The following is a 12,726-nucleotide window of genomic DNA, read 5'->3' on the forward strand; positions in this document are numbered from 1 at the left end:
AGTCATATTAGCATGTGGAAAGGTTAATACAGCCTAACCTTCACCTCTTTTAGACCTGAAGGTTAGACTGCACAATTATTCCATGTCAGCTATATACTGCCAATGGACATCACCTTAGGTACAGGAATCTGGGAGTAGCCATGCAAGTAGTTTTAACAGAATGTGTTTCAGCAATCTCATCTTAAAGAGGATACCAAAGTAAAAACAGGATGCATCTTTTACAGGGTTGTCACCTTGTTAATGCATAGAAGGTGTCACAGAAAAATTTAATTACTGATAAAAATACAAAGTGAAAACCAATATCTAGATGCAAGATCTGACAATGATCCTTTGCTATAGCAATTTTCTTAAGACAATATGTACTACCTCCACGATATAGAAAAAATAAGGTTAATAAAACTATTTTTGTAAAGTTCAAAAAAGTTGAGCAAAAATGTAGTTCCATCCAGTGACAGGTGCCTTGGTACCAAATATATCATTCAAGATGGAAGCAGTACCAAAGCAACAATGAAGAGATAAAAGCCCTGTAAACTTGTATTAAGTTTTACAAAATGAGTTGCAAGTTGAGACTAAGATTTAAACCTACCCTAAATTCAGTACCATGGTGCCAAAGAATGCCATCTCAGGTAGACCATACAATGTTTACTGGTAATAAGGCAGCTGATATCTCATTTTGAGGTCAAGATACACGATGGGTGAAGGATGCTCATCCATCCCATGATGCGTCTCTTGACCCCCAAAAGACAGCATGTTCGTCATCCCAGATCTAGAAATGTAGGATAAGCAGAATGTATAAGGTGCCAACATGAACCCATTGGTTGAACTTGAAATGAAGAAAAAGATGAGGAAGTAGAAGACAAAGCAAAGATTATTAAAGAAAAAGAACAAATTTGAAAAAGGAGGGAAAAATGAAGAAAAAAGGAGGCCACCAAGCAAACAATTCCAATCCTACAAGAGTGAAGACTTAAATATACTAAGTTAATGCCTTGATTTATTACATATGTTAGTTTATTAGGTTCCTATTTAAATACATCAAAGACATCTGATACATTATTGCACAAACTGAAAAAAATATGGTAAATTATCTACAGTACACTGGCAGGTGCTGTACTAGATTGTTACCCTTCATGGCATGGTATGGAAGATATCTTCACTACACAGACAAGAGCAACACTGCACCTAAAACAACTAGATATGTATAAATCACAACAGAGCTACTGAGGAAGACCCTGGTTTCCTATCAGTACATGTATACCTCACTATACAATTTTATTTTATTTTTTTTTTTAACAAGTCGGCCATCTCCCACCGAGGCAGGGTGACCCAAAAAGAAAGAAAATAAATAAATAAATGCCTGGCTGCCCTCCCTTCACCCCATCCTCCTTCCCACATTTTCCATCTCCCTCATAGTCCTTGAGCACAAACAAATCCATCTGCGTGAACAAAATTTATTGAATGTATCACTACCTATTTGTGGCTACAGGAACAGAGTTATACTTGTGTCCCATCTTCAGCTTTCATGAACTTCTTAAGAGTGAAATAAGGTTACTTAAAAATTTACACACACACACACACACACACACACACACACACACCTTGAGCTTAAGCTGTTCAGAACTTACCCAAACTCACTAAAAGTATATAAATTTACAAAGAATTCTCACACCCATTTAAAAGCCAACTGTATTCAACTGTATGAGTTGCATTCATAAAATTGGCTCAACATCCCATTTAATTTATATTCTATATCATGTAACTGTCTGTAGTAACTTCTTGAAAATATTATTGTGCTCTGTATTGGCAGTTTATGTACAGTAAACCTTTGATGTAACAGTCTAATACGGAGGGACTGTGCCCAACACATAAGCACGCAGGGCCCCCTCACGAAATTCAGAGAGGCTAAATTAACATGTATGTGAAAATGACCTACACAATCGATTGTGTTCAGAAGCCACCACAGTAGTAGCAACCAGCACCATCCCACAGATATCCAGTTTCTATAGAATTTCCAAAGTTTTAGCAAAATGCTTGCTACCCAAGCTGGACACCGCCATTAAATGGCACCAGCCATTAATGTCATGTCTGCACCAGGGAATATTTGATTTGTTACTCCACTTCTGACAGGTCCTCCTCAAATCAGACCCACAACACCTCACCTGCCCTACAACCATTACCTCTGTTACTTCTACCCTCACACAGCTTGCTACCTAACTCCTGCTACTATATACGTATAGTACTTGTAGTACTATAGTACCTAGTACTATAGTACTAGGACTGAAGAAGTCACTTGTGACTTAAACACCTCCCCTAGGGAGGCACTTAAGGGAGAACAAGGGTAAAAGGAAGGAGTAACAGTTATTAATGTAGTAAACCAATGTCAGTCTAGAAATCAGGACGACTCTGCATTAAAAGTAGAATTATCAGAGAGAAGGGCAGAGAAAGCAAGCATATTAGGCACTGAAGTACAGGTTGAAAATCAGGCCAATATGATCTCTGATGAATAGAAGAGTAACAATTAAAAGATGTTGGGCTGTCAGCAAGACCTGATAATTCAGTTCTCTGGGTGGTGCACAGCACCATTCCAAAAAAAGAACATGCGATACTTTGATGCAACTAATGCATAGGCACTAGAATATCATTTCTTACAATGGATAGTGATAAAAGACAGTCAGAAGCCTAGCCACCATTTGATTAAAAAGCATGTGTTGGTCACTAAAGCAGAACAGTGGTGGTGCCAGTAATTTTGCAAGTCATGTTAGCCTCTGTTAAACTGGAGAATAACAACCACCTGAGGGAGACTGAAAAATTCTGAATCTCAGAAGAGGCAGAGGACTTCAAAAATTCACTGCTCTGAACTACAAAAGGCCAGGGACTCAGCTCTTTTGTGTCAGGTGAAGATACAGCATAGTTAGCACTGAATGCAACTTTGCAAGAGACAGCAAGGAATCAAAGCTTTGAAAATGCACTGTAAATTAATAAATTTATCTTGTGTGACATCTGCAGATCATAAAGCCTGCACAGACTGGGGAATCAAGAAACAACTTCTATTGCATATTGATGTAACAAGCTTTGCAACATGCAAAATATACATTTTTGCAAAATTTGGTTATAGTTAAAGCCCTAAATTCGCTTAAATAATAAGAATGCAGTTTTTTACGACTAAACAAAAATTAGATTTTGCCAGAATTTTTTTACAAGGTAAGTAATGTTTTATTTGCTCCATACCACTAGTTGACAGTATACTGCTGTCACTCATTTTCAACTTCCTTAAATCTAATTTCCTTAAAATACTATTCACACACACAAAGTGTTGCAGAACAAATTTTAGTATTGCAAAGCACAAATAACACACACTGTTAAATAATTACTCAAGTTATTTGGTTATTGGAACATGGAATATTTCTTAGTTGAACAAGACACACTGTTAGGCTTATTTTTAAAAAGGTTGACCTGAGCATAAAAAATCAACACATGTCAAGCCAACACACTGTTATATTATGGCAACAAGATAAGGAAGGAGGGATGGTTCAAACTTGTAGTGCAAATGCTTACCATATCCTTCTCAAGCTTGGCCAGAGACTCTGGGGTAATATCAAGCTTCTTCCATGCCTAGAGAAGGCCAAATGTAAAAATAATATAACCACATCATATAAAGCTTACTGTCAGGACAGATAGCTATATGTAAAAACACTAGAGTTATACAGTACATCTACAATTACACGAACTAGTATTTATTTGACCAAATCATAATGACAAATGACATTATAAGAACAGAGAAAGTAATCATGAGAACTGTATTAAGGCAAATATACTACACAAGAAAAGCACACAAAGGCCAAAGTAACTTTCTATTTTATACTCTATAGAATAACAATATTTTAAAGCTTAATACAGTACATACCATAATACATCTATGCATAATGCACACAACCAGATGGTACAATAATACATTAATAATAGATGAATAGTCTACATTGTGAATATTTACGGCTAACCACATGTGAATGGTTCAAATCTGTAGGGTATATTTTCATACTTTCAATTATGTCCAGCTGTAATATATTCTCTAATGATATTACAATATTTCTGCAGTGTGGAATTACTGTATTACCTATTACACATTCATCTTAAGTCATTTTTAGTATTTTTAAATTAGAGTAAACATGGTATAGTCAGTAGCATTTTATCTATCAGCATCAGGGACTGATGACAGTAAAGGCACTTGCTTATTATATTTGCTAGCGATCTCAATGAAGACTGTTTTTGCTGGCAAAGAACAGCTCCAAATCTAATGCATATGTGAATATGACAGTACTAAATGCTGGGCCAAAAGGTGGTAATGACCTCACACTTGGCACTCAAGAGTCCTTTGTAAACAGAGCGCAGTTATTTTCTATTTAACTCTCATCTCAGATATCAGAAGCAGCAATATAATCTGCTGGAATGCAAAAATCTCTTTAATATGGCAAATAAAACCCAGTCTTGTTTAGTGCACAGTGAGCTTATGCAGTATGTAGTCGTCTAGAAAAATACAATGCTGCATGTTTTTGCTTTGTCCTTTAACTTGCATGAGGTGGGCAGTAAGACAAAATGGTACTGTATTTCATTTACAATATTGTCTTTTTCCTTTTACAGTGCTTAAGAAGAGTACCTAGTTTTTCTATGCTGAACACCTGTGACATATACTATGGAAGTCACTATATAAAAGTCAGACTGATGCATGCCATGACTTTCCTAGAAAAATGTTTTTGAATATACAGTGTACCCTCGGTTATCAGCCGTTCCCCTTATCGGCCAACTCAGTTATCGGCCGGCTTTTCGGCTTCTAGTTATCAGCTGCTAATTCACTTATCGGCCATATGGGACTCGTCAACCCACAGCCACCAGCTACTCACATGTCAGTCTGGCTGTCTCTCTGGGCGAGTGAGAAAGCTTCTGCTCATTCATCCAAACATTTCACTATAATCCATTGTTTTTGGTGGTTATTTATTAAGTGCAACTGCGAAATAGGTAACCATGGCCCCAAAGAAAGTTCCTAGTAAAGTTCCTTTGGTAAAGAAAGTGAGAAACATGACGGAATTTAAGAAAGAAAGTGTAGCAAAGTACAAGAGTGGTGGTGGTAGAGGGTGGTAGTGCTGGTAGTGGATATGATGGTGGTAGTGATGGTTGTAGAGGGTAGAGCTGGAACAGCAACAGACCACAGCTGAGGAATTTGCTTCAGAGGAGGAGGAAGAGAGAGGGGAGAATGTGCCTTCTTCAGTGATTAAGGACATGTATGCAAAATGGAGTGAGTTGCAGGGGTACAGTGACTCTCAAGCACCTCTCCTCCCTATTTCCATAAGCCAAGAAGAGTCTTCAATAAAGGTATGTAATACTGATTTAATTGTTCGTGTATTTATTTTATTTAGTTCTCATTGTTTTGTGTATGTAAAACTATAATTAATCTTTAAAAAAAAATATTTTTTGTGAATATTTTTGGGTGTCTGGAACAAATTGTATTTACATTAATTCTTATGGGAAATATTATTTCGGTTTTCGGCCATTTTCGTTTTAGGCCAAGCTTCTGGAATGGATTATGGCTGATAACTGAGGGTTCACTTTACTATATGAAACACCATGGTGGAAAATACAGTGCTGTCTGTGAGTGCTGTGTCAATAAACATTAAGCCTGACTGACTTAACTGAACCCTATGCTAACCATATAAATATTATATCAAACAAAATAACTGAGATATGTACTGCAACTGTAACTCTGTGGTGATCCACTTTATGACTCAGATAACCAGACGATAGAATTTTCCAAAGACAATTTAAGAGACCTGGTCAAAAAAGATTTAAGCCTGTTTAAAGAAGTAGTGAATAGTATACTGTATTGTCTCAAGCTGAATAAAATAACATTCAATAGGGATATACTTGAATGGAAAAATTTAAAAACAGCTTCGTGAAAATGTACGGTATATGGATGGTGAAACTAACAAAAATTTCTTAATATACATTAAACCAAAATCAGGAAAGAACAACTGCATTATGGTGTCCTCACTAACAATACAAAGACATGCTATGAAACAGATACAAGAGTTAAGAATTTAGAAATATGACTTAGGAAGAAAAAACAGAGGATACTAGAAATGCCCACAAGGGCAGACAGGTGGAAAAACAAATATAACCATATACCACATCATAACAGGATATGAGAAATTGTATAAGGAAGATTTATAAACATGAACAGGAAAACAGGAAGCCTGAATTGCAAACTACAAAAAAATGATGTGCAGATAAGAGCATTAAATATTTATTCAGAAATAGTAGTAAACTGCTGAAATAGGATCAATGAGGAGGTAGTGTGCACTACAAGGACTGCAAGTTTTAAATATCTATATAGCATAACAAACTAAATGCTCAAGAGAGTCAGGGTTTTATAAGTACGTAATCCAGTGACTTCACTAGTGTGTTGTTATTGTAGGCATCCCAGTGTATAAAGATGTGCAGTTCTGTCTTTTAAATACAATACTATTATTATAATTATTATTATAATCAAAAAAGAAGCGCTAAGCCACAAGGGCTATACAGCGCTGCAGGGTAGGGAAGGAAGCAAGGGAATTGGATGGCAGAAGGGAGGGGGGATGATCAGCAGGTTACAGAAAACAGCGGGGCAGGGGATAGTACGGGGGTAGAGGGTAGCAAGAGATTGAAGTAGAAAGGGCTGAAAGTATCAGAATTTGTGAAGTCAGTCAGTCGTTGTCAAAAAGTCAATGAGAGAGTCCGGATGAAAGGTGGGTCCATCAGCGAGAAGGGAAGGTAAAGAGAGAGCAGCGGGGCGAAGACGACGACGGAGGTAAATTCTGCGTGCTCGTTGATAAAGTGGGCAGTCCAACAGAATGTGGCTGACTGATAATGGAGCTTGGCAATTCTCACAGAGGAGCAAGACGCCTCTCCATGAGATATCCATGAGTAAGACGAGTATGGCCAATGCGAAGACGGGAGAGAGTAGTCTCCCAACCTCGACACTGGTGATAAGAAGACGGCCAGTAACCTATACTCGGTTTAATAGACTGAAGTTTGTTGCCGAGCATAGTAGACCAACGTTGTTGCCAACGGGTGTGAAGGTGGGAAGATATTACAGCAAAATAGTCCGTACATGGAATACCTCTATAAGAAACTGGTAGGTCATGTACTGCTGACCGCGCAGCAGTGTCTGCCTGTTCATTGCCCTGTACGTCAACATGACCAGGGACCCAACAAAAAACAATATCTTTATGCTTGGTAAAGATGCGGCGTAGCCAAAGTTGGATACGGAGGACTAAGGGGTGAGGTGTATCAAATTTTTGTATAGCCTGTAAAGCACTAAGGGAGTCTGAGACAACCACAAATGATGACACAGGCATAGATGCAATACGGATAAGTGCTGTAAGGATGGCATATAATTCAGCAGTAAAAATACTAGCCGAAGATAGTAAATGCCCTTGTACGACGCTGTCCGGAAACACTGCTGCGAATCCTACGCCGTCAGAAGACTTAGAGCCATCTGTGTACACAGCAATGGCATGAGAATGAGAGTGAAAGTGGTCAAGAAAAAGAGAGCGGGAAGCGACCGTAGACAGTTGGGCTTTCGAGCAAGGGAGGGAGAAAGAACAGACTCGAACAGCTGGAACTTCCCAGGGGGGTAGGGAAAAGTGAGATGCTACATGTACATAGAAAGGTGGTAGTTGAAGAGAAGACAAGAGCGAATGAAGGCGAAGAGAGAAGGGACGGAGTAAGCAGGGGCGGCGAACAAATAAAGAATGTCTACTAATATCAGTGACCATTCTATAAATGGAAGGATTGCGGAGATCATGAGAGCATACATAGTAGCGCAGGCAATGGGCATCACGGCGATCGGATAAGGATGGAACGTTCGCTTCTGCATAGAGGCTTTCGACAGGGGAAGAGCGAAAAGCACCAAGGCATAAACGTAATCCTTGGTGATGAATGGGGTTAAGGCTAGAGAGAGTAGCAGGAGATGCCGCTGAATAGATCTGGTCACCATAATCAAGTTTCGATAAAATAAGGGTGGAATGTAGGTGAAGGAGGGTTCGACGATCAGCTCCCCACGAAAGATGAGCAAGGGTTTTAAGAAGGTTCAGCCGGCTGTGACAAGTTGCCTTCAGAGAGGTAATGTGAGGTTTCCAGGATAACCTACGATCAAAGAGGAGGCCCAGAAACTTGACTGTATCACGTTCAGGGATACGGGAGCCATAGAGGTACAAAGGATGATCGGAGATGACAGAGCGTCTAGTGAAAGTGATTTGGTGGGTTTTAGTGCTGGAAAATTTAAACCCATGTGTGGTAGCCCAATTGGAAACACGGTCGACTGCATGTTGGAGAGAAACTGTAAGGAGGTGACAGTCAGCGCCTGCACAGGCAATAGCGAAGTCATCAACATAGAGTGATGACCAAATATTTGATGGAAGACTAGAGGCCAAATCATTAATAGCAAGGAGGAAAAGTGTTGTGCTCAGAACACATCCCTGGGGGACACCTTCAGCTTGGATGAAGTCCGGGGAGAGCACATTATTAACCCGAACACGGAAATGCCTGTCAGTTAAAAAGTTCTTAAGGAAGGATGGTAGATTGCCTCGAAGGCCTAAGGAGTGGGCTTGGGCTAAAATATTATACCTCCAAGTTGTGTCATATGCCTTCTCAAGGTCAAAAAATATGGCAATAACTGAGTGGTTATTCGCAAAGGCATTACGAACATAAGTATCCAAGCGCAGTAAGGGGTCTATGGTAGAACGTCCCTTACGAAAGCCATATTGACGAGTGGAGAGACTGTTGTGTGTCTCTAAATACCACACTAAAAGTCTATTTACTAGACGTTCCATTACTTTGCAAACTGCACTGGTAAGAGCAATGGGACGATAGTGGGAGGTTTCATGTCCCGTAGTGCCTGGTTTGCGGAAAGGGAGAACAATGGCGGATTTCCACAGCTGTGGAAGAACTCCTTGTGACCAAATAAGATTGTAAAGGCGTAATAGGACTGCAAGGGCTGACTGATGTAAATGTTGTAGCATACAAATATGAATGTCGTCGGGCCCAGCTGCCGATGATCGACAAGCTGAGAGCGTTGCCTCCAGTTCTTGAAGTGTAAAAGGCACATTATACTGTTCTTCTCTGAGAGAAGAAAAGTCCAAGGGTGCTAACTCTCTGGCAGACTTTGAGGAAAGAAATGAGGGGCATAGATGGAGTCCCTGAGAAATACGGACCAGATGATTGCCAATTTCATTGGCAACATCTAGTGGGTTTGCTATATCAACACCGGCAACCCGCAGAACAGGAGAATATTTACCACTCAGTTTTCGTACTTTTTTCCAGACTGCACTCATAGAGGAAGCAGAGGTGATGGTGGAGACATAATCTCGCCAGCAAGTGCGTTTAGCGTCACGGATGACACGGCGAGCGATCGCACGCTTCTGTTTAAAATCAAGGAGTCACTCTGTGGTTCTATTGTACCGGTACCTGCCCCATGCAGCGCGTTTCAAACGTACTGCACGAGCACAAGCAGGAGACCACCAAGGCACGCATTTCTGAGAATGCCTGCCCGAAGTTTGGGGTATAGAATGAGAAGCTGCGGTGAAAACGGAGGACGAGAAGAGGTGTAAAAGCTCATCGATGGAGGACGAAGAAGGAACCTCTTTAAAAACAGTTAGGTGTGAGTAAAGGTTCCAATTTGCCTGATTAAATTGCCAGCGTGGGGTGCGAAGAGGTGGCGAATATGAAGGGGAAGTAAGAATGATTGGGAAATGATCACTGTCATGTAAGTCCGGGAGAACAGACCAAGTGAAGTCTAATGCGGCGGAGGAAGAGCAGATTGAGAGATCGATGCAAGAGAGAGTATGAGTCCGAGGATCAAAATGGGTGTGAGTACCTGTATTTAAAACATGGAGGGGGTGGGTGGCAAGAAAAGCCTCTAACTGAATTCCACGGGAATCACAGTGAGACCCCCCCCAGAGGAAATGGTGGGCATTAAAATCACCAAGTAACAGAATTGGTGGCGGTAATGACGAAACAAGGAAGGCAAAATCCGGAATAGATAATGCCCGAGAAGGAGAGAGATATAAAGAACAGAGCGTATACCACCTATGTAAGTGGATACGGGCTGCTGTGTAATGCAGCGAAGTATGAACAAATAGCTGATGGTACGGAATATCAGTGCGGAGAAGAAGGGCACTTTCATTAAAGGTCCCATCAGGAAAAGGATCAGAAGAATACAATAAATTATAGCCTGAGATGTGAGAAATAACAGCAGAGTGTAATTTTGGTTCCTGTAAGCAAACACCAACAGGGGCAAACTGGGAGAGTAACATCTGAAGCTCACCCCGATTACCCCTGAGGCCGCGTATATTCCACTGTAAATAGGCCATGATTGGCAATGATAAAGATACTTGAAATCCGCAGGTAAGGGTTCCTACGGACTAGAAGGGTTAGAAAAGTCCACATGCGGAGGCAGTGGAAAATGTTCAAGCAGCGAAGGAACGGTGCGCTGTGAAGAAAGGAGTTGCGCAGATGGAGCAGAGGAGAGAGAAAGAGCGGAAGGTGGATCAGTGTCCATTGATGGTTTGGTCTCTGCAATATATTCAGAGATTGCTTCAAGTGTTTCGGAATTCAGAGATGTCGTATGGGAGACAATATTGGGAATGGTAGGGGGAGGATGAGTAAAGATTGGAACTGTATTGGACTGTACCAAGGTAGGGGGGGGCGAAAGGGTGGAGGGAACTGGAGAAGCGTGGCAGGGGACAGAGGAGGCAGGAACCTGGGAGGTGGCAGAAGAGGAAGAAACTTGGGAGGGAACAGGGGAGGAAGGTACATTACGAGGAGGAGGGTGAACCTCTGCACTTGTAACTGAGCCAGTGAGAGGGGAAGAACTAGGGACAGAGACAGGGAGGGTAAAATGAAGAGGTGGAAGATGGGTAGGAGGTGTTACCGGACCTTTTTTTGACTTTTGAGAAGTAGAGGGACGATTGGGAGGAGGTGTCGTACGAGGTCTCGTCGATACTGAGGCTTGTGAGAGAGAACTCGAAGAAGCGAGATTAGACTGAGGCGTTGAAGTAGGGACGTCTGAGCCGAGGACAGCAAAAGGATTAGATACAGGAGTGATTATGGGAGAGGTAACCACAGAGGTGGGTGTAGAAGATGGGATACCAGAAGTGGGGGGACGTTTTGAAACACGGGAATAAGAAACACGTGGGAGTCTCCCTTGGAGGCGGAGATGAGAAACTGCCATGGCATAAGGGAGACCTTCTGTCTCTTTGAGGTAACGGATTTCCCGCTCGTTTAAATAGACCTGACAACGGCGAGAGTACGAAGGGTGAGCCTCATGACAGTTAAGGCAAGAGGGAAATCGATTGCAAGACGTATTAGAATGGTCATCGGCACCACAGACTGGGCATTCGGCGATAGATCTGCAATATTTCGCTGGATGGCCAAATCGCCAGCAATTTCTACACTGTTGTGGTGTAGGGATCACCTTTCGAACTTGTAACCGATGTCCTGCTATATAAACTGAGGATGGGAGTTCTCGGCTGTCAAAAGTTAAACGAGCCACATTGCTAGGGTATCGTCTCCGCCCACGGGCAGGAAGAACGTAAGTGTCTACCTTGAGGATTGGGAGATCTTGGAGTTCCAGCTGTTCTAGAATGTCGGTGCCACATGTCTGGAAATTTTGTTGAACTATGGTATGGGGCAGAATGACGGTACCACTACAAGAATTGAGGGAATGATGTTTTTCAAGAGTGACAGGAACAGTATCGATATGGGAAAGACGAGAGAGCTCATGAGCCTGGGTAGCATTCTGTACGGTAATGATGCGCGTACCGCTCTTAAGAGCATGAAAAGAAATATCTTTACCAACATGGCGTAGGAGTGCCTTGCCAATACTATGGTCAGAAAGATAGGCAGTAGAGGAAGTTGGTCGTAAAGTGAAGAATTTAGTCCACTGTTCAGTCTGAAACTGAGCATGGAAAGGTAGTGAAGGACGTGTCAATCGTTTCTGAGAACGAGAAGGTGGAGAAGTATCATCAGCAGGTAATTGTCGTTGACGTTTAGGCGTGGGACCAGAGTTGGTCCGACGTGAAACGGGTCGGCGATTTGAAAATTGCCGCACCGTAGAGGGAGAGGCCGGAAGCATAGTCAGAGGAGAGCGAAGGTCCGATAAATCGAAGGAGTCAGTCGAGGCCTCAGTACCTGAAGCGGGTGAGGAAACAGCACCGGCAATAGGTACAGAGGCATGAGGAATGTCTGAAGAGTGGTCCAAAGACGAGGCGGGGTCAGAACGGGGTGCGGTGTCAAGAAGGGGCCCGGGGGTACCAGGTTCATGGACTAGGGCTGCCATGGTTAGGTTACTTCTTTCTTTTTGTTTTTAAGAAAAAAAAAAAGAAAGAAGAAAAGAAAATAAAAATAAAAAAAAGAAAAAAAAAGGGGGGACCGGGGAGGGATAGGTCCTAGGAGGAATGAAAGGGCCAGAAATCTCCCTCCGCGCCCAAGAGGACCTCAGCACCGCAAGTAGCGCAGATGCAGCATGGAACCCGTGCCATACCCTACCCATCATGCTAGTAAACTAACAATCCGGGATAGCAACCTCACATCTGCCGAGCTACCTCGGTGGACAAAAGAGAGGGCGGCCGGATATCCGCCACAAAGCATACCTCCTTCGGCCACCACCCCCGGAATCCGAAAGGTGGCTTCCAGAGA

General features: G+C 41.9%; 1 protein-coding gene and 1 long non-coding RNA gene across 15 annotated transcripts in view; one reads left to right on the top strand and one right to left on the bottom strand.

The window, feature by feature from the left end:
- Positions 1–12,726, top strand: part of LOC138852332 (uncharacterized) — a 67,409-nt gene that overhangs the window by 52,594 nt on the left and 2,089 nt on the right. The window lies entirely within an intron of this gene.
- LOC128687015 (choline-phosphate cytidylyltransferase B) overlaps positions 1–12,726 on the bottom strand; it is a 60,993-nt gene that overhangs the window by 23,923 nt on the left and 24,344 nt on the right. For 6 of the 13 annotated variants that reach the window (XM_070082179.1, XM_070082180.1, XM_070082184.1 and 3 more), the window contains one exon: positions 3,553–3,609. The exons of the other annotated variants lie outside the window; for them this stretch is intronic. In XM_070082179.1, coding sequence (XP_069938280.1) covers positions 3,553–3,609 — 57 coding nt within the window. The remainder of the gene's footprint in view (positions 1–3,552; positions 3,610–12,726) is intronic. 13 annotated transcript variants of the gene reach the window in all.

The sequence above is a fragment of the Cherax quadricarinatus genome, chromosome 7 (genome assembly GCF_038502225.1).
Source record: "Cherax quadricarinatus isolate ZL_2023a chromosome 7, ASM3850222v1, whole genome shotgun sequence".
Classification (NCBI taxonomy): Eukaryota; Metazoa; Arthropoda; class Malacostraca; order Decapoda; family Parastacidae; genus Cherax; species Cherax quadricarinatus.